The 27,586-nt window shown below is 44.2% G+C and overlaps 1 protein-coding gene across 2 annotated transcripts in view; it reads right to left on the bottom strand.

The window, feature by feature from the left end:
- The window catches only part of TECRL (trans-2,3-enoyl-CoA reductase like), a 180,888-nt gene that overhangs the window by 99,747 nt on the left and 53,555 nt on the right, over window positions 1–27,586 (bottom strand). For both annotated transcript variants that reach the window (XM_033914933.1, XM_033914943.1), the window contains exon 5: window positions 5,932–6,047. In XM_033914933.1, coding sequence (XP_033770824.1) covers window positions 5,932–6,047 — 116 coding nt within the window. The remainder of the gene's footprint in view (window positions 1–5,931; window positions 6,048–27,586) is intronic.

Here is a 27,586-nt window from a genome sequence, read left to right as displayed (position 1 = left end):
TTTAGAGGATTCCCTCTCAGCTGATTTTTTAACAGCTGATGCCGGCTTGCCTGCTTTAGCGGCTGAGACTATTCAGGTCTCTCAGCCGCTTCAGGCTATGGAGGGAGCTTTTTTGGCGGGAAAACCGCCATCTTCTCTGTCTGGCCCCTCCATTTTGTCTTCCACCTCAGGTGACCTTCCCCCTGTTTTGACTATGCAGGGGCAAGGTTCTGCTGGGTCCCCTGCTGTGGCAGGGAGTCCCTTGGGACCCTCGGGGGGTTTTTCTCCTGAATTTTTCTTTTCTTTATGCAGAGCCTATTTTCAGGCGGCTGGGGGTCCCGGTTGCGCCCAGGGGGTTTCGGGGGGTGGGTTTTCCTCCGCGCTCCCTGCGGCTTTGCCTCTTTCGTCTGGCGTGACGTCCCCTCCGCCGCCTCCCTTGTCCAAGCGTCCGCGGGTGTCGTGGGATGAGAATTTGTGGTCGGAGGAACGGGTCGGTCTGGAGGAGGACCTGGACCCTTCTGAGGAGTTCCAGGACTCTCTGGAGGGGACGGAAGCTGGCGGCGGGTTGTCGGATTTCCCGTTCTCCAGTGACGAGGCGTCCGTGGTGCGCCTTTTTCAGAAAGATGAGCTGCCTGACCTTATTCAGCAGGTTTCTTCGGTTTTGCGTTTTGAGGACGCGCCGCCGGAGACTCCGCGTTTGGGGGACCCCCTGTTACGGGGGATCCGTTCCGTTTCCCGCTCTTTTCCTATGCATCAGGATATTCGGGATATTATTCTGGAGCAGTGGAAAACGCCGGAGACGCCGTTTCGGCTGGCGCGCAGCATGGCTCGCCTGTATCCCATTCCTGAAGGGGATCGGGCTACGTTAGCTTCGCCTGTCGTGGATGCGGTGGTCTCGGCAATTTCCAAGCGGCATACCGTGCCTGTTGAGGGCGGTTCTGCCTTGCGGGACCCTGAGGAGCGCAAATTGGAGAGCATCCTTAAGCAAAATTTTCAGGTCTCTGCCTTTGGGGTCCAGGCGGCTATTTGTGGGGGACTGGTCGCTCGCGCCGTGTTTCGGTGGGCGGAGCGGGTCTTGGATCGAGAGTCTGACGACTGGTCTCTGGTGGATCAGGAGGTAGCGAAGATTGAGATGGCGGCCTCATTCCTCTCAGATGCTCTATATGACTTGGTGCGGATCTCGGCTAAGTCTATGGCTTTTGGCGTGGCCGCAAGGCGTGTGTTGTGGCTGCGCGCTTGGGCAGCGGATGCTGCGTCCAAAGCTAAGCTTACTAAATTTCCCTTTCGGGGTCGTTTTTGTTTGGAGAGGACTTGGATAAGTTGATTCAGACTCTGTCGGACTCGAAAGTTCCCCGTCTGCCGGAGGACCGTGCCCGCCCGGCGTCTCGGGGGGGTGCGGCCCGGGGGCGTTTGCGGGACTTTCGCAAGTATCGCCCTGGGCGTGGGGCTGCTTCTTTCCAGTCTCCGGGATTTTCCCGGGGTCGGTTCTTCCAGCGCATGCAGCCCTTTCGGGGGGCCCGTCGGGGGGCAGGGAATCCCTCCGCCGGTTCCCCCGCTTCCCGTCCTGCACAATGACGCCTTGCCGGCGCCCCCTTTGGTTCCGGTGGGGGCCCGGCTGCGCGAATTTTTCCCCAAATGGGCCGAGATCACGTCCGATCAGTGGGTCCTGGAGGTGGTGCGGGACGGTTATGCCCTGGAGTTCGCCCGCTCTCTGCCGGATTTTTTCCTCGCTTCTCCATGTCAGACTCCGGGGAAGACGCAGGCTTTTCGCCAGACCCTTCAGCGCTTGCTAGATCTCAGGGCAGTTGTTCCGGTGCCCCCTCTGGAGTGGGGCACGGGCAGGTACTCCATTTACTTTGTGGTGCCCAAGAAGGAGGGGACCTTTCGGCCCATCCTCGATTTGAAAGGGGTCAACAGGGCTCTCAAGATTCCCTCTTTCCGTATGGAAACTCTGCGGTCGGTCATTCTGGCGGTTCAGCCGGGGGAGTTTCTCACTTCTCTCGATCTGACAGAGGCCTACTTGCATGTTCCCATTCGGGCCTCTCATCAGCGTTTCCTGCGCTTTGCGATCTTGGGTCGGCACTTTCAGTTCTGTGCGCTTCCCTTTGGGCTGGCCACGGCTCCTCGGACGTTCACCAAGGTGATGGTGGTCGTCGCGGCGGCCTTGCGGTCGGAGGGCATCCTAGTACACCCCTACGTGGACGACTGGTTAATTCGGGCAAAGTCGTTGCAGGAAAGCTCCCGGGTTACTGCTCGGGTGGTGGAGTTTCTCCGGTCGCTGGGCTGGGTGGTCAACCTTTCCAAGAGTCGGTTGGTCCCGGCTCAGCGTCTGGAGTACCTAGGGGTGCTGTTCGACACCTCCTTGGGGAAGGTCTTCCTTCCAGAGGGCCGGGTGAGCAAATTGCAATCTCAGATTCGCCTGCTTTTGGCGTCCCGGTGTCCTCGGGCGCGAGATTTCCTTCAGGTCTTGGGGTCGATGGCGGCGTCCCTGGACGTGGTGAGGTGGGCGCGGGCCCACATGCGTCCTCTCCAGTATGCTCTGCTCCGGAGGTGGTCTCCCCAGAGGCACGGGATGGATGTTCCGGTTCCCCTGCGAGGCTTGGCGCGCTGCAGTCTGCGTTGGTGGCTCCAGACCCCTCAGCTAGTTCAGGGGGTGGGTCTGGATCTCCCGCAGTGGACGGTGCTCTTGACGGATGCGAGTCTCCTGGGTTGGGGGGCTCAGTGTTTGGGTCACTCAGCTCAGGGCACCTGGTCCGCGGAGGAGGCCGCCTGGTCGATCAACGTGTTGGAGACCAGAGCGGTCCATCTGGCGCTGTTGGCTTTCCACTCCCTGTTGCTGGGCAAGTCGGTCGGAGTGCTGTCGGACAATGCCACGGCGGTGGCTTATGTCAATCGTCAGGGGGGCACCAAGAGCACTCAGGTGGCGCAGGAGGCGGCTCTGCTCATGGTTTGGGCGGAATCCCATCTGCTGGACCTCTCGGCCTCTCATATAGCCGGAGTAGAAAATGTTCAGGCAGACTTCCTCAGTCGTCACTTCCTAGATCCAGGAGAGTGGTGTCTCGGCGCCGAGGCGTTTCAGTTGATAGTGCAGGCTTGGGGGCAGCCCCTGATGGACCTGATGGCCACGGGTGGCAACGCCAAAGTGCCCCGCTTCTTCAGTCGTCGCAGGGACGGTCTGGCCGAGGGTCTGGATGCTCTGGTCCAGCAGTGGCCAACGGAGGGGCTGTTGTATGTGTTCCCTCCTTGGCCGCTGGTGGGCAGAGTGCTTCTTCGCATTGTTCATCATCCGGGTTTGGTGGTGCTGGTGGCGCCGGATTGGCCTCGCCGTCCGTGGTATGCGGATCTGGTGAGGCACCTGGTAGCGGATCCTCTTCCTCTGCCTCTCTCGGACGACCTCCTGATGCAGGGTCCCATTCCCATGTTTGACCCGTCTCCCTTCTGTCTTACGGCGTGGCTCTTGAAAGGGGTCGCCTTAGCAAGAAGGGATATTCTGACAAGGTGATCTCTACACTGTTGGGGTCCCGGAGGCTTTCTACCTCTCGGGCTTATGTGCGGGTTTGGCGTCTCTTTGAGGAATGGTGTCGGGCGCGGGGAGTGACCTCTTTTCGCGCTTCTCTGCCTAACATTCTGGAGTTCTTGCAGGATGGCCTGGATAGAGGCCTGGCTTGGTCTTCTCTCCGGGTTCATCTTGCGGCCCTGTCGGCTTTTCGAGGGTTGGTGTCAGGTCAGCGTTTATCGGCTCTTCCTGATGTGATTCGGTTTTTGCGGGCGGCCAAGTTGCTTAGGCCTCCCCTACGGCCCTCGGTTCCCTCTTGGGATCTTAATCTGGTTCTCTCTGTTTTGGTGCATCCGCCTTTCGAGCCCTTGGACGACTGTTCTTTGAAGGACCTTACTTTGAAGGCGGTCTTTTTGGTGGCCATTACTTCTGCTAGGCGTGTTTCGGAGCTGCAGGCTTTCTCTTGTAGGGCTCCCTTCTTGGAGTTTTCTAGGGAGCGGGTCGTCTTGCGGCCTGTTCCTTCCTTTCTGCCGAAGGTTGTTTCTCCTTTTCATGTCAATCAATCGGTGGTTCTCCCGGTCTTGGGTGGTCGGGAGGGCTCTTCTGAGCAACGGCAGCTGCGCAAGTTGGATGTCGGTCGGGTCCTTCGCTCTTATGTGCAGCGGACCCAGGAATTCCGGAAGTCCGATCATCTCTTTGTCCTCCTGGCGGGTCCTCGTCGGGGAGCTGGCGCTTCTAAGGCTACTATTGCGCGCTGGATCAAGGAGACGATTGCTTCCGCTTATCTTCTGAAACAGCAGCCTGTTCCGGTGTTTCTCAAGGCTCATTCCACTCGGGGTCAGGCGGCTTCTTGGGCTGAGTCGTCGCTCGTGCCTCCGGTGGATATTTGTAAGGCTGCGGTTTGGTCCTCCTTGCATTCATTTGTTAGACATTATCGGGTAGATGTTCAGGCGCGTCGGGACGCGGTGTTCGGTGAGCGTGTTCTGGTATCGGCCCTTCGGGGGTCCCGCCCGTGAGAGGGACTGCTTTGGTACGTCCCATTCGTAAAGTTAACCTCTACTGGTCTGGAGAGTGCTAAAGAAGGAGAAATTAGGTTCTTACCTGCTAATTTACTTTCTTTTAGCTTCTCCAGACCAGTAGAGGTCCCCACCCTGTCTGTTGTTGTTGTTGTTGGGGCTGTTGCGCGGGCAGTTTTTGGTTTTTGCTGCGGGTTCTAGTATTTTTCTAGGGCCGGGGAGAATTGAAGAACAGCGGCTGTGGCTCGGCTGGCTTAGCTGGCGAGCTGTGGGGACATTCTTCCTTAGGGAATTTCTCCTCTGCATTTTCCAACAGCATTTTGGGTATGTTATTTGTTACTCCTTTCGGAGTATTGTTTTTTCTCTCTGTTGTTTTCCAGTTCTTGGTTCTGCTTGGCTATTCGGCAGACTGAGGGAAATAGAGAGGAGGGGCTAGGATATACTGTCCCAAAGTTTTGTTTTCAGTCTCCACCTGCTGGTCATGATTAGATATATACCCATTCGTAAAGTTAACCTCTACTGGTCTGGAGAAGCTAAAAGAAAGTAAATTAGCAGGTAAGAACCTAATTTCTCCATATGTGGTATACTGCTGACAGTATTCAACTTATCATCCCCATCATGTTTGGCTGCCTACATATGGTTAGCATGGTAATGACTTCACAACCAGCATTTAAACGTGGGTCTACATGGAGTGGTAGGCTGGGACAGACTGGATGGACCATGAGGGTGTTTCTTCCATCATTTACTGTTACTGTGTATTTTCCATTTTTATCTGTAACTATGAGAAACAAAAACATATCACTTGATAAGTACAGTACTCCCATGAAATTCATGGGGGTTCCATTCCAGGAACCCCCATGAATCTTGAGAAACTGCGAATACGGTTTTTCGTGGGGGAGACTGAAGAGGGCAGCGGGAGAGGCAGGAGAGAGCAGCCGGAGCACCGGCGAGTGAAGGAAATCACTCGCTGTATACTCCGACCACCTCTTCCTGCATTAAAGTCGGGCCTTACCAATCAGGAGCTACTTTGACACGCAGCTCCTGATTGGTAAGGCCCGACTTTAATGCAGGAAGAAGCGGTTGGAGCATACAGCGAGTGATTTCCTTCATTTTCCGGTGCTCCGGCTGCTCTCTCCTGCCTCTCCAGGTTTCCTCTTCTGGTCAGTGGTCGCGGTCGGAAAATACCACGAATGACTGGGACCGCGAATCTCCGACCGCGAATGACCAGGGGAACACTGTATAATGCATTCCTTCTAGAATTTATTTTGTATACATGTTTGTTTTACAGTTCCCTAGGACAGTTGATGGTGAGGATTAAAATGCTAAAGTTGGTCGAGGGATCACTCATTCTTTTTTTTTCCTCACATTTTAAAAGCATCATCAGTTTTGAGAATAATTCATTTCATACTTGTCAAATAAAATATAGAGTTGATTACTTACTGCACCACCGGATGGCGGATGTTTTCGTTGCTTTCTTCTGTGTCATAAATACTTGCTAGACGAGCATAGAAAAGCAAGTAGATTATCAGTGGACCAGAGTATTCTGTCAGGAAAACCTATAATGGAGAAAAGTATTTAAAGTCATTCACTGCATAACTTAAAGCCGCAAAATGTGGAACTGCCTTCCGACCTGCTCCTATCTTTAGTTCAGGAAGGTGCTAAAAATGCATCTGTTTTCATTATATTCTTGCTATGATTCATAATGTCTATGTTGCTAACCATATTAATCTTATGAAAGCCGCAATGATTCCCAGTTGATATTTGCAGGGTATAAGAAACAATATGATATGGTATGGTATACATTGAAACAAGAAGCCCAGTTTATCACTGTCCTTGAATTACCTTGGAATAGAAAAGACCCATGATTTGAAAAGCAAGGGAAATAACACAAAAAAACAAGCAGAGGCAATTTTCTGAATAGATATAGCAGTAAGGTAGGAATGAATGACATATTTCTATATTCACCGCCAGTGAAATTTGCTCAGCCTTGTTCATGAAGGTCAGTCTGAAAGGAGGGATCCATCCTCTCTTTGTGGTGCTAATAGAAAATCGCTCCAGAGAATCAGAATAAGGAAATCAGAATGAGAGAAAGAGATTGATTTGCTTTTGGAAAAGACTTCACGACACTCACAAATACAAGTTATTGGTCTCTGGTGTTTTGAAGATAATAGCAGAATTTTTCAGATTATTGGTACTTTGTATGTCTTTAGTGCTTTGAAAATGAGCCCCTAAATTGTCAAAAATCTGGAATTATGCTCCTTGGAAGGTAGTTCACGAATGTGGTACTTGTGGCCTCTTTTACAAAGACGTGCTAGCGGGCTTCAGGGCTTCAAGACCGTTAGTGCAGCACAGCCACTAGTGTGGCTTTGTAAAAGAGGCCATTGGTTGTGAATTCACTTTAGCATATATGTTTTATACATTTTTATAAAGGCAGTATCCCCCTAATTCTGTAAAATTGTGCATGCTAGTTATAGAATAAGAGGAGTTGCTAGTTGGCCTTAACCAATTGGTTCTAATTGGCATTAATTGGTGTTAATTGGCAGATTTCAAGTTTATTATACCTTTGATATACAAGTTTATTATACTTTTGATATAGGTAGGAAACATCAATGCATTTTACAACTGAAGAAGAGAAAGAAAAGTGAAAGGAGTGGGAACTACATATTTCAGTATTAGAGAAGGTAGGAATGAGTAGGAAAAGTAGGAACACAGAAGAGGTGCCCCGCACAGAAGAGGTGATGAGGACCTGGAAGGAGGAGTCAGTTGAAGGCGTCAGAAACTAGGAAGGTTTTCAGAAGAGTTTTGAAGTGTACGAGGTTAAGTTCAAGTCTTATGTGATTTGGGAGAGCATTCCAGAGCATTGGGGCAATAACTTAAAAAGATACTATCTCAGGTGGATGTATAAGTGACAGGAAGGACTGTGAGGAGATTTTGCTGGAGGGAGTGAAGGATGTGTGATAGGTAAGTTATCAAGAGGGAAATTGAACTGTGCGTGTTTTAAAGACCAAAAGCAAGATCTTATATGTCAAGTGATGTCTGATGGACAACCAATGAGTAGATTTGAGAAGTGGGGTAACGTGATCAAATGTATGTTTGCCAGTGATTTAATTTTATGGATGCATTTTGAAGAAGTTGTAGGCATTGAAGGTCTTTGATACTGATGCCATAATATAGGGAGCTGCAATAGTCCAGTGTGCTAATTACTAGCGGGTGAACTAGAATATTAACAGTAGAAGGAAGTATGAGATGGGATGTAGAGCATATTAGACATAGTTTGTAAAAACAGCGTTGTATGGTTGATGAGATTTGTGGTTGAAAAGATAGTTTTTGGTCAAACATAATACCCAGAATTATTAGAGGGAGAGGGAGATTGGTGTGTAGGAGAGTAGCAATGCGGAATGAAGTTTCTGATTATCACTGGTAGAGAAGAGCATGGTTTTGGACTTTTAAGGGTTGAGTGACAGATGGTTTGTGTGGAGCCATGTTGAGATCAGGTTTAGTTGTCGATTGATGTGGTGAATTTCTTGAGGGTCTGAAAGTCAATAGGGTAGAAAAGTTGGATGTCATCTGCGTAAATGTAGGTTGTGAATCTGATGGATTGTGCAAGCGTGAGTAGGGATGCCATAAAAATATTGAAGAGGATGGAGCAAAAATGGATCCTTGGGGTACCTCACATGTCAAGATGAAAGGGGCAGTGAATTGATCTTGTTGCTTGGGAATATGGTGACAATTGTTTAGGTACGATTTGAACAAAACAAAGGCAAGAGAGATGTCCTTAATCAGCCACAGACAGCGTTGATTGAATAAAACTGTGATTGCAGGTCTCAACAAGGATCCTAGGTTCGGCAAACTGGAATGCCTTGCTCGGGGGACAGCAATACACTGAGTACTGTCCAGACAAATCACAAAACAACACATCTAATATACTGTGTGGTAGCATAAATTCAATGTCACTGAGGAGTCTTCCCAATCTCCCTGTCTCTTGTTTGACATTGATATGATTTGAACCATATGAATGCAATGTCAGTGATGCCAAATGAAATGGTAGTATGCTATGTCAATGGTGTTGAATGTGGCTATAAAATCTAGAGAGATCAGTAATATTTATTTGTGGTGAAAAATGCAGTAAAGTATGAGTTGTGAGTCCGAGGAGAGATGTTTCTGTAGAGTGATTTTGGCGAAAGCCAGTTTGACTGGGGTAAAAGGCATTGTTTTTTTTTTGTTGTTGTTGTTTTTTTAAGTCAGGTAATTAAAAATGTGTTTTTCTTTGATATGTGCATAAATTGGAGATTGGACAGTAGTTTGAGCAGTCTGTCATTGGTTGATGATTGCTTTTGATTTTTGGGTAGCTGTAGGCTAGTTTCAAGGAATATGTACTAAGTCATATGTAATACTGTTAGAGATCATAGCATAGATCAGTGGTTCCCAAACCTGTCCTGGGGGACCCCCAGCCAGTCAGGTTTTCAAGATATCCCTGAGGAATATGCATGAGAGAGATTTGCATATAATGGAAGTGACAGGTATGCAAATCTCTCTCATGCATATTCATTAGGGATATCTTGAAAACCTGACTGGCTGGGGGTCCCCCAGGACAGGTTTGGGAACCACTGGCATAGATTAATGGTGCAAAGGAGGCCATGAATCATTTTAAGAAGCTCATAAGTATTAGGTTGTATGAGGCTGTGGTTGTTTTCGCTGATGAAACTAATGACTTGATAATGAGGGGGATATTAAAGGCTGATACCCATATAACTGTCCAATCATGGTACATGTGCTTGTCATGCCACTGGGGCTTGCATGCATCTGTGAAACTGGAAACTATGCTGTCGGTAGTTTCACTACTGGCAAGGCCAACCAAGGTGGACAGATTTCAGCGGAGATGTCAGCTTAACAATGTTATGAAGGAAAACCAAAAAACTTGCCGCATTAAAAAGAAACTCAAAAAACTATTTGAGCTTCAATAGCTACCACGAATTGCTCCGCCCGGGAGATACTGTTATAAAGCTTTTCATCCTAGCACAGTTCCCCGATACTGAAGTCTCTAAACAAATAGTTTAATTTCTTGTTTTTCATTCATACATTGTTTTATTTTTCATTTTCACTGTTATTTCTTATTTTTTTTTACTATTTTTTTATTTATTTTCTTTATCTTCTATATTCTTTCCTTTTTCTTTTACATATGAGCAGAGGTGTCCTCCTCCCCTCATATTTTTGCCAATTTTTTTGAGCAGCTTAACAATGTACCATCCATTTGGGCAGCAGCGGATGGGCAGGTTTGGAGGCAGAGGATTCAGAGCCACGCAGATGGATTCCCAGGAGTGAGGAGCACAGAAGAAAGGCGATATACTTCTGTATTCTGCCATAAAAACTTAATACCATCATCAAGTTGCTAAGACTCAAACATGGTTGATGGCATCTAACCTAGCACACATAACTGCTCTTAATTGCGTGTTCAGATTCTAGAGCATGTAGTTCCATGGGGGCTATGGACCTGGTAGGGGTTATAAGTGGGTTGGAGGCTTGCTGGACAGTTACATGCACAGATTATAGGATACTTGCATTTACGAATATGTACCTACCTGCTTACAGCTAGACACAAGCTTTATGCTGTTATGGATGACGTAAATGTTCATGCCAAAAGTTAGGCATGTAAATGTGGACCTACGTTATGAAGTCCAGATTCTGTATTGTGTGTCCCGAGTTGTGTGACCCAGTTTTGTGCATGCAGCTTTAACTGTTTAACAAGCAAAGCTTTCTAAGTGCATTCTATAAAGTGGTGTGCATAAATTTGTAATGACTAGTCTCAAAAGGAGGGGAGGAGCATAGGCAGATTATGAGCATTCCGAAAACGTAGGTTTGTTTTGGATTCTACTCTTTCTTTGACTAATCAAATTAATAATGTATCTAAGAAATGCTTCTTTAGTTTTCAGATGTTAAGAAGGGTTTGTAGTTTTTTTCAATCAGCATCATTTTGCCGTATTGATCCAGGCTATTATATTAGCTCACTTAGACTATGCAAATTCTCTTTACAGTTTAAGCAAGTGTAACTTTAAGAGATTGCAGCTTATCCAGAACACAGCTGCCAAATTGATTTTTGGTAAGAGTAGATAACGATCATGTTACTCCATTACTGAGGGCATTGCATTGGCTCTCAGTATGCCGGAGGGTTCAGTTCAAGTGTGCTAATGTTGTATTTAAAAGTTTATATGGGATCTTTTCCCCATTACTTACCCTTTCTTTTAATTCTCAACAATCTCTTTCTACTAGAGGAATACATAAATTTAAATTAGTATTCCCTTCTATTAGAGGTATTCAAACTTTAGGTAGGCTTTCACACTCCATGGCATTGTCTTGGTAAAAATCTGGAATGACCTCCCTTCAGATATTAGACTTCTCTCTTCTTTGTCGTGTTTTAGAAAAACTTCGAAGACGTATCTGTTTAAGAAATTTTTAGCTGACCAATAAGGGATTGTAATAGATGAACTTCCTGTCCAATTACTGTTTTCCTATGTTCTTCTGAGCTAACTTTGTTAACCAGTTCGAGTCCATTTTGGGAATGACATAGTAACATAGTAACATAGTAGATGCGGCAGATAAAGACCCGAATGGTCCATCCAGTCTGCCCAACCTGATTCAATTTAAATTTTTAAATTTTTTCTTCTTAGCTTTACCCAGTACTGTGCTTGGGTTCCAACTGCCGAAATCTCTTTAAGACTTACTCCAGCCCATCTACACTCTCCGAGCCATTGAAGCCCTCCCCAGCCCATCCTCCACCAAACGGCCATATACAGACACAGACCATGCAAGTCTGCCCAGTACTGGCCTTAGTTCAATATTTATCCTTATTTTCTGATTCTAGATCCTTTGAGTTCATCCCACGCTTCTTTGAACTCAGTCACAATTTTAAAGAAGCATGGGATGAACACAAAGGATCTAGATATATAAGACTAAGGATTGGACTGGATTGGATTATAAAATATGCCTGATTCCAACTTAGCAGTATGTTTCCCCCAGGTTTCTTCATTGCCATAAAATTAAGACTGACCCATTGGAAAAACTCATCTGCTCTGTCACACACAGCTTGGTGGAATATGGTCTGTCTGACAGCTAAATACGAACTCTAAGAAAGGTATACTTTCAAAAACCCAGTCCATCTGGCAACTCCTAACTGATTTCTGTGCTAATATATAATTTTATGATGTATCTATGATATTGCCCTATTTCTGAACCACTGTGATAAGAATTCTGATTGATGTCTCTGGTTTTTGTAGCTAAACGGTCATTTATTATTTATTATTATTTTTGCTTACGGTATGATTCTCATCTTTTTTCTCTTTGTATATATTTTTTTGAGTTTCAGTAATGCACTGGCTGTACTTGGCTATCCTGATAGATAATAATTTGTTATTGCATTACTATTGATCTGCTTGAACTTACCTTGTTGGTTGTGTTCTTTGTTTATTGTACGACACCAGGAAGTATTTACTCACAGAAAGGGTGGTAGATCACTGGAACAAACTTCCGGTGCAGGTGATCAAGGCCACCAGCGTGCTCGACTTTAAGAATAATTTACTTTAAGGACTTTAAGGACATTCACGTGGGATCCCTACGAGGGTCGAGTTAAGGAACTGGGTCATTAGCGCTCAGACTTAATGAGGTGGGTCAGTAGAGTGGGCAGACTTGATGGGCTGTAGCCCTTTTCTGCCGTCATCTTTCTATGTTTCTATGTTTCTACTTAAATGCCAATAAAAAGTTTGAACTGAAAAAAATATGCCTGATCCACACACAGCTTAGGCATAAGTAATTAGGTCTGGTTTTCATTGGCTTATATGGGTGCCTATATGTAAATCATTCATACAGGCGCTAAGCATGATTTTATTATATATGACAAGTGACTTTTATAAAATCATACTAAATGCCATTCTGATCTGTGTCAATATTTTAGAATTTGGGGATTATTATAGAATGGGAATTATTATAGAATTTGGGGATTATTATAGAATGGCAGTTGCATGCGTAATCTGCACTCGAAGCATACCATTTGCAGCGTCTAACTTTAGGTGATCTAATGAGAATTACCTTCTTAGGGCCTCTTTTAGCAAACAAATTAGCCCAGGCTGGCATGGCAAATGCACCGAAACCCATAGGGATTTAAAGGGCTTTGGCGCATTTACTGCGCAGCACTCGCTAGTGCGGCTTTGTAAAAGAGACCCTTACCCCCCCCCCCCCCGTTTTACTAAGGTGCACTATGCATTTTAGCGCATGTTTAGTGTGCGCTAAATCTATGCACACGCTAACCGTTAACACGTCCATAGACTAACATGCACACATTAGCATTCAGCGTGTGGTTAGCATACGCTAATATTTAGCGTGCACTAAAAAGCATAGCTCACCTTAGTAAAAGGAGCCCTTAATGTGTATTCTCGGTGTTAGGTATATAGGAAGATATTAAGAGCTTTGCAGTGATCACAGGATGATTTTAGCATTGACATATGCGAACTGCAAAATTTAGCACACTTTAATTAAAGGGGATTTAAATGTTCAGGTCTGTATTTCTTCAGCTCTGTTGGCTGTTTCTGTTTGTAAATCACAGATCATTTGATTCCTATGACACCAAAAGCCTGTCAAAATCAAATTGAAAGTTTCATTTTCCTCATACATAGCATAATAGAGGGCAAAATATATTTTAAAACAAGTTCACTGGTTTATTATCATATCATTCTAGGCATTCTTTCCCCCCCCTCTGTAAACATAACAGAATTAAACTAAAATAATGAAAGCAAACAATACACAATGGACTTGATTATACAAAGGTCAGAGAATTTGCAGTTTAAATACCAGCACCCTGATGAATTTACAAAGTAGGTTCATGAGCACTTCATTAGAGACATGCCCTTTATAAAGTGGTACTGTATACTATTTGTATACAAATCCCTTTTCATTGTGTGTACTTGTGTTGCAGAACTTAGAAAAAAAGCTGTGCAACTGTGGCTTGATCATGCCATTTAGTAGCCCATTATAAACTGTTATACAAATTGTCTGTTCTAAATTATATAGGGTAGAATTTTCCAAAGCTGTCTGTGATCCCCTAGCCCAGTGGTCTTCATTGCAAGGCCCGCAAGGACCTTATGGGCGGCCCGCACTGTAGTCTGGGTTTCCATGCATCTCCCCCTCCCCCCCCCAGGATCAGCGTTTCTCCTTCCCAGCAGATGCTTTTCCACACTTCAGGCCCCCATCTCATCCTAACCACTCCTCCAGATATGTCCCTTTTAGTTCTGGGCACACAGCAGCATTCAGAGGCATACAAAAATCCCGCGGTATGTCCAGAAAATTGGTTTGATTATCGGCACTTAGATGACCTGCCTTTTAATAATAATAATAATAATAATAACTTTATTTTTATATACCACCATACCAGAAACAGTTCTAAGCTGTTTACAAGGGAAGAGGCTGTATACAAACAGCAACATTACAGAGAACTTTCAAAATTACATTGGCATGTTAAATTTAATCAGGTTTATCTGAAAGTGTTTTGGGAGTACATCAGGTTGAAGTAGGGTCAGAGAAATTTGTCAAAGAGATAAGTTTTTATTGAGTTCCTAAACGTTTTGTACGAAAGTGCGTTTGAGATGAAGTTGGTTAAACATTTGTTCCATTTGCCTGCTGAGCATGGGAATTGGACGCCCGCGCACTCACAAAGCTGCAGCTGTCAATTAAGCTGCTAGTTTTCACTCAAGGTATGAAAAATAACAAAAACATGCAAATTACACCAATGCAAATATAATTATAATTATGTATTTTATTTGGTTATTGTTTATATTTTTTCATTATGAGACTCAAAAGAATAAAGCATAATTGCTTGTGTTAATAGTTGCATTAGTGGGAGGTCGTTATAGTGGCCTTCTGATAACGAACTCAGTTCAATACTTTGAAACACTCTCATTATATACCTTTGGCCCAGTGTGACATCATCAGTTTGACAGCCAATAAAAATCAACAAAGGTGGTGTTTAAAGTTAGACAAAGAGGGGGGCGCTAGTGAGCACCGGCGAGAATGGCAGCCTGAATTTGAGCTCCAGCAGAACCCTGCTCCAAAATCCGCGATTACACAAATTCTGCATATAAATCCTCGTATCGTTACTCTTTTGGGTGATAAGAACAATCGGGCTGTACTCCCTGCGGAATATGTCGGCTACAAAGGGCGGTAAGCGCACGAAAATTGACCCTCCCTCCCCCGCTAAATCGCAGGCCTCTAAGCCCGAGGACGCGCCGCTGTCCACTGTTTTGGAAGAAATGCGCGCTTTAAAGGACATGCTTGCCGAAATTAATGCTGGCATAGATGACATCAAGCAGGATGTCTCAACCATGAAAACTGATATTTTACACTTTCGCACTCGCGTGGAGTCCCTCGAGGTGAAACAGCGTGCCACGGATGAAAATGTTAAGGATCTGCAGCGCCATTTTAAGCGCGTGGTGCAGCTTGAAAAAGACCTGGATGAGGCTAACAACAGGGCTCATAAGCGGAATTTCCGTATCCTGGGCTTATCGGAGGGTCGGGAAGGGCAAAATCTTATTAAATTTCTACAAGATAACATTCCCACCTTGCTTGATATAAACTTTGCACAGCCATTTGAGATCGAAGCGGCTCACCGCGTCAGCTCGCAGCATGTGCCGCGGGAGAACTACCCGAGACCTATCATCGTGAGCTTGCTGCGTTTTCCTCAGACCATCGAAATAATGCAAAAGGCCAAGCTAAAAGCACCCTTGAAATTTGAGGGTAAAAGTTTAATGTTTGTCCCGGACTTGAGCAAAAACTCAGCGCGCTTGAGGAAGCAGCTCCTCGAGTACAGACCCAAACTTAAGGCCCACTAATGCTCGTTTTGGGATGTATTATCCTGCCCGGATGAGGGTCACCATTAATAATCGCACTAAGGACTTCACCGATCCTAACTTACTTGGAGACTACCTGGAAACTGTTTCTCCCAGCACGATTGATGCAACCTGATGGACTCTCTGTTATCTTGACCTGTTCTGACTGTGCATTACTTCTCTCTACTGTCTTGTAACACGCTTGATCCCCTTTCTGCCTCCTCTCATGAACCTTTCTTTATTTCATATTGGCCTGAAAGAATGATTACTGTATGACTCTGCTCCTTCGCCTTACTACCTTCTTTCATGTCACTCTCCCTTGCTATATTTCTTTCTACTGCCTCACCTCCATTGCAGTAAGGGGACATTTCACTTTGTATTTCATCTCATGCTGTTATATGCTTCCTTTTCCTTTTTTCTTTCTTCATAGTCTCCCTCATTTTACTCATCTCTGTGCTCAATTTCTACTCTGCTCGGGTATCTCATTCTTTCACACTGTGCCTCCGCGTACTATCACATCTCATTTCTCAGCTCAATGTTGTCCTTTTCCTTTATTTACCAATCTTACTGTTGTGGTCCCTTCTTTCTATACTCTTTTCCTCTTCTTTCTCTTCATCCCTGGATACCCCTCTTTTATTACTCCCTTTTTCTTCTCCTTCATTTCTCGCTGTTGTTTATTGCCTCCATTACATGTTGTTGTGTATCACCATGGATTTTCCCTATGTCACACATTGCAGGGTTCTGTTGTGGCTTGTTTAGCCTGTTGTTTTTTCCCTAACTCACTGACCCATTGGTTCACTCCTCTGGCCGAATGTTTTTTTGCCGGCTTGTGGAGTTTAACTAATATTGAAATGCTATTTTTTGTTGTTATGCCAATGCACAGTATATTTCTTATGGTAACTTTCTATTGTCCTTATGTCTATCAAATGTGTATCACTTAATGTAAAAGGTTTGAATAACCCTTTAAAGAAAACAAAAATAATACAGTACTTAGCCCAGCTGCGTCCTGACGTGGCTCTTCTACAAGAAACGCACCTTGGTGCTACGGAAGCTTCTAAATTCCTTTGCAGTTGGGCTCTCCCTCCCTTTTTCTCCCCTGCTCAAGACAGGAAAAATGGTACCATTACTCTCATAAAGAAACACCCTGATCTCACGGTCACTGACCAGGCCTGTGACACCGAAGGTCGTTGGTCGAAGGTTGTACTGTCCCACCGCCTCTCAGCCTTAGCCATTTTCAACATCTATGCCCCCAACAAGGACTGTCCTGAATTTTTTCAGGATTTGGCGAATACCATCACTGAACTGGGAGCAACTCCTTTTCTCCTTGGGGGGGGATTTCAACATTGCCCTGGACCCTACTCTAGACCGTCAATCTTCTGCTCCTCACAAACCGTCTAGAGCATGGAGAGCACTGCTAGACATCATCCAACATCTAAACCTCTGTGACCCATGGAGGCTTTCTCATCCCTCCACTCGTGCATTTTCTTTTTTTCCCCCTCCCCACTCCTCTTTTTCAAGGATCGACTTTTTTCTCACTTCAGCCTCGCTGCTTCCCAGTGTCTCTGCCACTGACATCCACTCCATCCTAGTGTCGGACCATGCCTTGGTGAGCATTGAACTGAAATCATTGGACCTGTCGTCTCCTAGACCATGTTGGAGATTTGATACCACTCTCCTAGATGACTCTGAATTTATAGACTTCCTCTCCCCTCTCATAGAGGAATTCCTGGATTTGAATCCTGTATGTGACACTAACTGGATCACTGTCTGGGACGCCCTTAAAGCTTACCTCCATGGGCAAATCATCTCCTACAAAGCGAAAAAGAATAAAGCTGGCTTGTTGCTCCGTTCCAGCCTGGAAACTCGGATAGCCGCTCTTGAAGCCCTATATCTGACTGACTCATCCAATATGTCTACTCTTAATCAATTGGGGGATTTACACCTTCAATACAATGCTATGTTAGCTGCCTCGGCTGGGAAGACTCTATTTATGAAAGACTCGACATATTATGCAGAACATGACAACTCGGGTCACCTGCTGGCTAATTACTTAAAATCACAATCTGATCGGACCTTCATCACTTCTATAAAGTCGGAAACGGGTGTTGTACTCACATCAAAGTTGGACATCTTAACTAGATTTCATGACTATTATCAAGACCTTTATACATCTCAATCGCCTTCATCCACAATCATTAGCGATTTTCTTGAAGGAATACAGTGTCCCTCTTTATCTGATAGAGATAATGTGTTCTTCTGCTCCACCATAACTGATACTGATATCGCAGAGGCTCTGACAAATATGGCAAAGAGGAAGACTCCAGGCCCCGATGGGTTCCCTGTAGAATTCTACGCTAAATTTCAGAATCTTTTTATTCCACTACTACGAGATTTCTTTACCTATCTGATTCAAACACAAGATGTCCATGGCTCCTTTACCGAAGCTGTAATTGTAGTCTTGTCTAAAGCAGGGAAGGATAAACAACAAGTTCAAAGCTATCGTCCTCTCTCCATGATAAACGTGGACGCTAAGTTGTATGCAAAGGTCTTAGCAGGCAGATTACAAAAGATCCTTCCTCAATTAATATCTTATGAACAGACAGGTTTTATGAATGGACGTCTCTCTCACGACAACACAAGACTACTATTCAATGTTCTCCGACATGTGGAATCATCAGATGAGCCTTACCTCGCTATTGGACTAGATGCCGAGAAGGCCTTCGATAGGGTAGAATGGCCTTTTCTGCTCTGTACCCTGAGGTCTTTTGGTTTCTCTGAACCTGCCATTGATATGATTAGAGTCCTCTATACTTCACCTTCAACTAAAATCCTTATTAACAATCAATTGTCATCCTCCTTCCATCCTAGCCGAGGGACTCGACAGGGATGCCCCCTGTCGCCACTGCTCTTTAATGTCACGCTGGAACCGCTTCTTCTTCGCATTAAACAGACTGCTAACATCAGGGGAGTTGCGCTAGATCAGACCCTTGTCAAATATTCAGCTTATGCAGACGACATACTGCTATATACCACTCCTGACTCTTTATCTCACCTGCTGGATACCATCACGGCATATGCTTTAGTCTCTGGATACAAACTTAATCCCTCAAAATCTGAAATTATGCCTCTGAATCATCCAGAAGTCAAGTATGATCTTCAGCGGTTTCAATTTTCCTGGTCTGACACGGCGTTAAAGTATCTGGGAATATTTATTGCACCAACAGTGGATGAAACTATGTCACTCAACTCCACAAGATTGTCAGTCATGGTTAAGGACTTTTCTACAGAGATGGTCGCCCTTAAGGCTCTCGTGGTGGGGCAGATTGAGCACTATAAAGATGGTGATTGTTCCCAAGGTCATCTACTTTCTGAACATGATACCTATCTTCTTTCCTGCCACGTTATACAACTCCATTGAAAGGACTCTTGCAACATATCTATGGAATTTCAAACCACCGAGAATTGCTTTGTCAAAATTAAAAGCTAACAGGGACTGTGGAGGCGTCAACTTTCCAGACTTTCACTCTTACCATGTTGCTTTCATCATGCAACAAACTTCTTATTGGTTCATGCCTGCCTCTTTAGACTACTCACCTCTATGGCTCACCTGGGAGATTCTGTGCTATAACACCAATTTCCTTCATCTGCTACCTTTTCAGCACTTAACCAAAACTGCTAAGAACTCTGTCTTATGTAGTGCAAAATCAGCCATTGCCACTGTGGAAAAGTACCTGTCTCCCACCTGGACCTCTACTACGCAATCCCCCCTTTGGAATAATACTGCTTTCCGTATTGATGGTGCAGTCATCTGCTGGACGGAATGGCAGAGAGCTGGTATCTGGACTGTTCAGGATATTCGCGACGATACTTCATGGATGTCTTTTTTGCAACTGCAACAACGCTATCATCTTGCATCTAACCAGCACTTTCGTTGATTCAATTGGTTCATTGTATATCCACCTTCAAACGCACCAACTCACTTACCACTGAATCTCCTAGCCTCCTCCCACTTTTCGCCAAATTCCATGCTGTCAAAGGCTGTGCTTCTATGTGGTACAAATGGCTCCAACCAGAAATACATTCTCGGCCTGTCGGTACTGAACACACATGGGAGTTTGATCTACAGATATCACCGCTCCAGGATTCCTGGAAGTGTGTGTGGGCCACCGCCACACGTTCTTCCTGTTCCTCTTCACTGAAACAATCCATATATTTCGTACTACACAGGGCCATCTGGACTCCTCACAAATTGTCACACTTTAAATCTGCTGAAACAGGCCTCTGCTGGTCATGTATGAAAGAAAAGGGTTCATTTTTGCACCAACTTTTTTACTGTCCCCTGATCAATACTTTCTGGCTTTCTATATGCTATTATACTCCTTGGTATGCACACTTTGGACTTTGACTTACCTGAGAGAGACACTAAACTCTTTATCTTGTTACTACATTTGGCCATAAAACTGGTGTTACAAAACTGGAAAAATCTGTTGTCAGTAAATTTTTCTATGTGGTGGAATGTTATTTGTGCCACAGCAAAATATGAAAGAGCAGCTGCCTATAAGAACAAGACTCTTCATTCTTTTGATCGGACCTGGCGGTTATTGTTGGATATCTCACTTTCTCCTTATCTTGAGCAGTAATGGTGTTTATTTGTATATAATTGGGTTATTCATCATACGACAGGGTATTGATTATACTTTGTGTCTTTTGATACTTCTGATTCTTGCTGTGCTTGTCATTTGTTGGATTATGCTTCCCATTGCATTTCTGTATTTCCTTCATTGTTGTTCCTTATTTGTACTTTTATGGAAATTTAAATAAAACTTATTGAACTTAAAGTTAGACAAAGAAAAAAGTTTCAGAAATTACATTTGTTGGTTTACATTCATTTCGGAATATTCATTATCCTTTTCACAAAGGTATATTAAGATCATCATTTATTAAAAAGGTGCTGAAATGTTCTCAGCTTGCCTGTCAGCTGTTTCATGTTATCTACAAACAGTGCTGAAAATTAGTCAGCCTGCTTGTCATTACAATAAAGGAGAAGGAGGGTGAGAAGGAGGGGCTATTTTCCCCCTCTCCCTGCTAAAGACTGTTACAGAATCAGAATCAGATCTCTGATTCTAACTTAACCATTTCATTTTAAGTACTACAAATCCATTCATACCACACATTCAACACTTGCTTGGGCCCAAGCATTCATAATTTTCATTCATATCTCGGCCATTCATATTTCATAAATGTTATATCTCAGTTTAGGATACGTAATCCAATATACTTTTCCTACCCAGCCTAAGGCATATCTGATATCAATTAACACCACGATGCTGAGAAGCGGGAAAACTAAACAAAGACAGGGAAAAAACTGAACACAAAATGGAGTCCAAAGCACAAAATGGAGTCCATGCACATCCCGATTTCCTCCATGATCTAGCCCAATAGCAAAGTACATAAAAAGAATATTATTATACTTTCCCTTATATTAATCTGTAGTGTGTTTTTCTGGCTTTGACTCTGTCCATATTCAGATTTTTATTCACCAGTTTTTCATACGCTTCTATTTGGGCGTGGCCTTAACTAACACATATGCTTGTATCTAACTAGAGTTACCCAGAATCATATGAAAAACCAGGCCCTTTTGTAGAAAAACTCTACAAAATACTGCACTATCATGTCCGATGTCCATTCCATTATCGTCCCATACACATCACCCCCTACTGGCCACGAGCCACTACTCCTCACTGCTTGGAATGATAGCATTCTATTGAGGTATCTCTTGTAGGTGCAGCCCTTTAGTGATGGAAAAGCGAACAAGTAGGTACTGCGTGTATTAGTTGTGCTTGGGAATTCAAATAAGTGAGACAGATAGGTTGGGGGATGAACCTGTCATGGTTTTGAAGCAAAGGCAAGCAAACTTAAAAATGACCCTTGCTTCCACAGGCAACCAGTGTAGTTTTTTTTATAATATGGGCTTACATGGTCTGATTTCTTGAGGCCATAAATGAGACGGACTGCAGCATTTTGTATGACTCTCAGTCGTTTGATGGTTTTCTTGAGAGATCCCAAGTATATAATATTGCAGTAGTCTAAGGTACTTAAGATCAGGGATTGAACTAGAAGTCGAAAGGAAAATAAATTGAAGTATTGTTTAATGGTATGAAGTTTACATAGAGTGAGAAAGCATTTTTTGACTTGAGCATTAGTGTGCTCTTCAAATGTCAGGCTTCTGTCCAGGGTGACACCAAGGATTTTGGTTGTGGGATTAATTGGGTAGTCTGATCCATTTAGTCGTAAGAAGGTGTTCATGATCTTGTTATTGGGACTTTCCAAGAAAATCTTGGTTTTATCAGGATTCAGTTTTAGTTTGGAGTGCATAGTCCAATGTTCTACCTTGGTAAGGACTGATGAGATGAATTGTTCTGTCTCTTGGGTCAATGAGATTATGGTATGCAGACAGAGGAGATTGGGAGGGGGCATGATCGAAACATTCAAGATAATGAAGGGGATAGACTTAGTAGATAAGGACAGGTTGTTCACCCTCTCTAAGGTAGAGAGAACAAGAGGGCACTCTTTAAAATTGAAAGGGGATAGATTCCGTACAAACATAAGGAAGTTCTTCTTCACTCAGAGAGTGGTGGAAAACTGGAACGCTCTCCTGGATGCTGTCATAGGAGAAAACACCCTCCAGGGATTCAAGGCAAAGTTAGACAAGTTCCTACTGAACAAGGATGTACACTGGTAGGGTAGGGTTAGTCTCAGTTAGGGCACTGGTCTTTGACCAAAAGGGTCATTGCGTGAGCGGACTGTTGGGCTTGATGGATCACTGGTCTGAGCCAGCAGCGGCATCTCTTATGTTCTTATGTTCTTATATCATCCGTGTATATTGTCACCATGTATCACCTAGGCCAGGCCGCGCCCAAGCGGGAGTGACCGAAAGAGCCCAAGGCACATGGTGCTGACCGAGCGGATTATCAGTGCTGATTGGAGTTGGTGGATCAAATGAAAAACACTCAGTTCTGCTTCCAAAACAAAATTCTTTATTCCATTAGGAACTTCAGCTTTCAAAATCTACAATTTGCCTTCACAGTTCCAAAAGAAAAATAAATTTGTGTTTCTCAATAGTCCAAATTGGCTCTTCATTACATCAAGGCAATAATAGTCCATAGACCTCAACTACTTTCAAAATACTCTCTCTTAGTTGGATACAGTCTCTGCCGGAAATCACTTCTGGCCGCTTTAGACTGGACAGGGCAGAAGGGATCTCCTCCCACAATGACTGTTGGCTGTGGTCCCTCCCAAATAGGGCCCACAATCCAGTCTAAGCCAAAATTCAAAAGGGAAAAGGTCTCCCACTATAACCAAGGCTGGGTAGGGCTAATTGCCTCGGCTTAGAACTCTGGGGATCTTCCTCAAAAGAATGCCAGGAACCCTCTCAAACCACTAAGGCTTTCAGTAACCTCTCTTCTGGCTTGAAGGTTACAAAGACAGTCAGCCCATTAACTAGCAAAACCCAAACTCAGCCTAACTTCTTTAAACCCCATTGGTTTCCATAGCCGACTGGTCAGAATCATCACTTCCTTCTTTATAGTCCATGGCTTCTTCCTGGTCTACCAAGTTTTCCCTGTCTGAAGCTTCTCTCATGCACTTCTCTAACATTTCAGCTTCTAAACAATTAGATCTGACCTGGGTGTTAGGCTGAGGCACATTGCTCCAGGCTCTTGGAAAGGGCCTCCTGTCTCCAGGCCTTCCCCTCTGGTACAGCGTGGGTTGGTTCAGTGGCAGCCTCCTCTCTGAGCACTGCTGCTGGTCCCTATAAGCCTCAGGATAATGAGCAACAGGTGTAGCTTGTTCCTGCCTAACTGGAGGACTGGAATGTTCCTGGTATGAAGGTCAGGTGATGTGTGGTGCATCCTCCCCCTAGGAACACTATCCCGAGTACCTTTAGTTCCCTTCACCCATTGTTCTCCCTTCTCTAACTCCGGCAAAAACAAATAGATACTTCTTTGCTCTTCGCTGATCCTTCCCTGCCTGGCTGAGGTTCTGGGCTGAGGTGTTGGTGTGGGTAGTGTTTTATCTCTTTGGGCGAGTATTTTCCCTTGCCTAGGCGTCCTTTCACTACCCTGCTCAGTCGCAGGGCCTACCCTGTGACAATAGGTATGATTTCAGTTTTAAATCGGATAACATATTTCCCAGTGAAGCCATGTAGATATTGAAAAAGTGAGGGGGAGAGTGGGGAGTCCTGTGGCACTCCACAGGGATTGGACCAAGCTTGAGAGTAGGTTCCTTCGCTGTAGACCTAGTCATCCAAGTGCTGACTAGGGCAGGTTTTTAGACATGTTTAAGTTTTGATTATGAGCCCCATACCTTCCCCCAAACTCTGACCCTGAGCATGCCTGCTGTGCAAGTGCATGTTGGTTTGCTCCAAGGCATGACCTCATTTTCTGAAAAGTCTATTTGTGTAAAACAGCCTTTGATCAGTAAATGATATTTATAAAATTACTTTCCATGTATGTCTCTTTATAGCAATGAGAGGCTAAGGCCCCCTTTTACAAAGGTGCGCTAAGCGTTTTAGCGTGGATTTAGCACACGCTAAATCATTGCATGCGCTAACCGCTAACGCATCCATAGGATAACATGCACACGTTAGCATTTAGCATGTGTTTAGCACGCACTAATATTTAGCGCATACTAAAAAGCTTGGCACACCTTTGTAAAAGAGAGGGTAAGTCTTCCATTTTAGCTCTGGTTGTACAAGTGAATAGTAGTTATGCAGTACTTGTTATTCTAGCAGTAGGTAGTCATTTACATATACAGCTACACAACTGAAAGTATTTAAAATACAATGCAAGCAGTAAATTAAAATCTATAGATAACACAGAACACTTTCAGCCAGTCTTGAATTTGTATATCTCCCAAAGATTTATATAACCGTACAGGACAAATAAAACTTTTGGCATTCATATTTTATTGAAGGATGTATCAACATAAATTTTGACATAAAACTTGCATCCTATTTAAAAGTCACTGCATTTAATTTTGCAAGACAAATATCTTTCTGGAGCTATGTTGAATTATTTTTAACCACATTGCGTATCTTCCATATATCTCCTTTTGACTGTTGCTATTTTTCAAAACTTGGATACTTGGGGGATATTTGAGCTGGGGAAGTAGAAAAGAATAGTGAGTGAATTAAGTCCTAAATCATTATCAACCACATCTGCTGGTTAAAGAGCACTATGGGACCTATGCACGGAAGCCTAGGGTGCATGTTAGAGCCATTGAGTGTATGCTAAAAATAAGACCTGCAAACTAAATCAGTCTGAAGAGACATAAATGCTTACATGCTAACATTAGTATTTAAGCGCATACAAATAAGGATTTCTGGGGGTATGCTTTCATCTATATTTTACAGGGATTAAGTTACAGGAAAAAACCAATAGGAGAAAATATTTTTTCACTCAGAGAATAGTTAAAGGGAAGCTCTGGAACTTTTACCAGAGGAAATGGTAACAATTGTTAACACTGGGATCAGTAGAATAGAATGTTGGAGGCAATTAAAACTGCTTTCATCACTCCACAGAATCATACCAATTTACCACCAGTGCCTCAAAGAATAAAACAATGCAGGAATAAATAGATCAGAGTAGGGTCAGGCAGACTGTGACATGTGACACAAAAACATCCACCCTCACCACTGTTGCATCTACAGAATTATTGTGCTCTATTAGAGCATTGCAATACTAAAAGAAAAAAAGAATTGAGATGGAACAGGAACCAGTAACTAAAGAAGAAAAACACTCCCAAAGGGGAAAAAAAATAAAGCTGAATCAAGAAAATTGTTGCTGTTAGGAGATTCCATCATAAGAGGCATACTTGGAACACAAGTCAAAGAGCCTAAAATAGTGAAGTGTCTCTTAGGATCCTCTGCTACCAGGAATACCAAACAAATAATGTCTATAATTAGGGTAGAATCTAAGAATTCTAAAGATGATGTTATCCACATGGGAACAAATGACCTAGCCAGCAATGCCCCACTTGTGGCGCAGAAAGCTTTTCAGGAACTGGGGAAGGGGTTAAAACCTTTTGTATAGACTGTAGCTTTTTCAGAAGTACTGCCTACACATGAAAAAGAAGAGGAGATAGGTGACTCAGAGCCTGGTGTCATCATAAATAGAGAGTGACATGGGGACAAATTTTTCCCCGTCCCCAAGGGAACTCATTTTCCCATCCTGTCCTGGCGAGTTTATTCCCTGTCCCTGCCCCATTCTTGCAAACTCTGTCCACATCTGCACAAGCCTCAAACACTTTAAAATCATAAGTGTTTGAGACTTGTGTGGTTAAGGTTACAAGAATGGGGCAGGGTCAAGGACAGCGACAGCAACAAAAACTTGCGGGGATGGGACGGGGAAATTGAGTTCCTGCGGGGATGGGGAAAAAAATTGTCCTTGTGTCATTCTGTAATCAAGAAGGCTTTAGGTACATAGGAGGATGGAAAAATATATTGTAATGATGGGCTGTATCTTCAGTATCATAAGAACATAAGAACATAAGCAGTGCCTCCGCCGGGTCAGACCATAGGTCCATCCTGCCCAGCAGTCCGCTCCCGCGGCGGCCCAAACAGTTCACGACCTGTCTAAATCACCAGAAGGGGCCCCCTTGCCTCCTTGGTTTCCTAATTGAGTCCTATCTTCCTATCAAAGTCCTAGCCCTCCGGTCTTGCACATGCACGACCTGGTTGGGTTTCTACATTTATTTTCTGGTTAGCTTTCTCAGTATCCCACGATCCCTTTATACCTCAGGAATCCATCCAGTCTCTGTTTGAATCCCTGTACCGTACTCTGCCTGATCACTTCCTCCGGTAGCGCATTCCAAGAGTCCACGACCCTTTGGGTGAAAAAAAACTTCCTTGCATTTTTTTGAACCTATCTCCCTTCAGTTTCTCCGAATGCCCCCTCGTACTTGTTGTCCCCTTCAGTCTGAAGAATCTGTCCCTATCCACCCTCTCTATGCCCCTCATGATCTTGAAGGTCTCTATCATATCACCCCTGAGCCTCAGTAATTCAGTAATTAATAAAGTGTCTGAACAAAGAGTTTTGTACCTGATAAACCACCAGAGAACCCACAAAGTTGCGTAAAGTGGCCTCAAAATCCAAAGGATAACACTCAACAGTGAGCCATGAGTTCAGGTTCGAGTCTTTCACATATCATGGGCCATATGAAAAAAGGCAAAAAGTAAAAAAAAACTCACCTAATGTCACAAAGAAAAGGCTGAATTGCTTAACAAATGTTTCTGTTCTGCTTTCACAGCTGAAGTGCTGGGAGTGTGACTGCAGAAGACAAATGCAAATAGGGATGGAAGAGTGGTAGACCCTGCTCGATTTTCAGAGGGTTGTGCTCAGGAGGAATTAGCTAAATTAAAGGTCCCAAAAGTAATGGGGCCAGATGGTGTACATCTGAGGGAACTTAGGAAAGTTCTGGAGGCTTTTCAGTGATTCTCTAGAGTTGGGAGTGGTACTGGAGGACCGGAGAAGGGTGGTTATTGTCCCTTTAAACCAGGGGTATCAAAGTCCCTCCTCGAGGGCCGGAATCCAGTCGGGTTTTCTGGATTTCCCCAATGAATATGCATTGAAAGCAGTGCATGCAAATAGATCTCATGCAGATTCATTGGGGAAATCCAGAAAACCTGACTGGATTCTGGCCCTCGAGGACCGACTTTGACACCTGTGCTTTAAACAAAAGTTAAAGTAAGGAAGAAGTAGGGAATTATAGGCCAGTAAGTCTGACTTCTGTGGCAAGCAAATTAATGGAAACACTTTTAAAACAGAGAATGGTGAAGTTTCTGGAATCCAGTGGATTACAGGACTGTAGGCAGCATTGATTCACTAGAGATAGGTCTTGTCAGACAAATCTGATCAATTTCTTTGACTGGTTGACCAGAGAATTGGATGGAGGGAATGTGCTAGATGAGGTGTATTTAGATTTTAGCAAAGTCTTTGACAGCATACCACACAGACATCTAATAAATAAACTGAGTGCCCTCGGAACGGGCCCCAAAGTGACGGGCCCCAGGAACTGGTTGACTGAAAGATGATAGAGAGTACTGGTCAGTGGAGAGTGCTCTGAGGAAAGGGATGTTACCAGTGGTGTGCCTCAAGGTTCTGTTCTTTTTAACATTTTTATAAGCGTTATTGTTGAAGGGCTGTCAGGTAATATTTGCATCTTTGCGG

Source organism: Geotrypetes seraphini, chromosome 1 (assembly GCF_902459505.1).
Source record: "Geotrypetes seraphini chromosome 1, aGeoSer1.1, whole genome shotgun sequence".
Classification (NCBI taxonomy): Eukaryota; Metazoa; Chordata; class Amphibia; order Gymnophiona; family Dermophiidae; genus Geotrypetes; species Geotrypetes seraphini.
The sequence above is the reverse complement of the archived record's forward strand: the minus strand, read 5'-3'. Positions and strand labels throughout refer to the sequence as shown.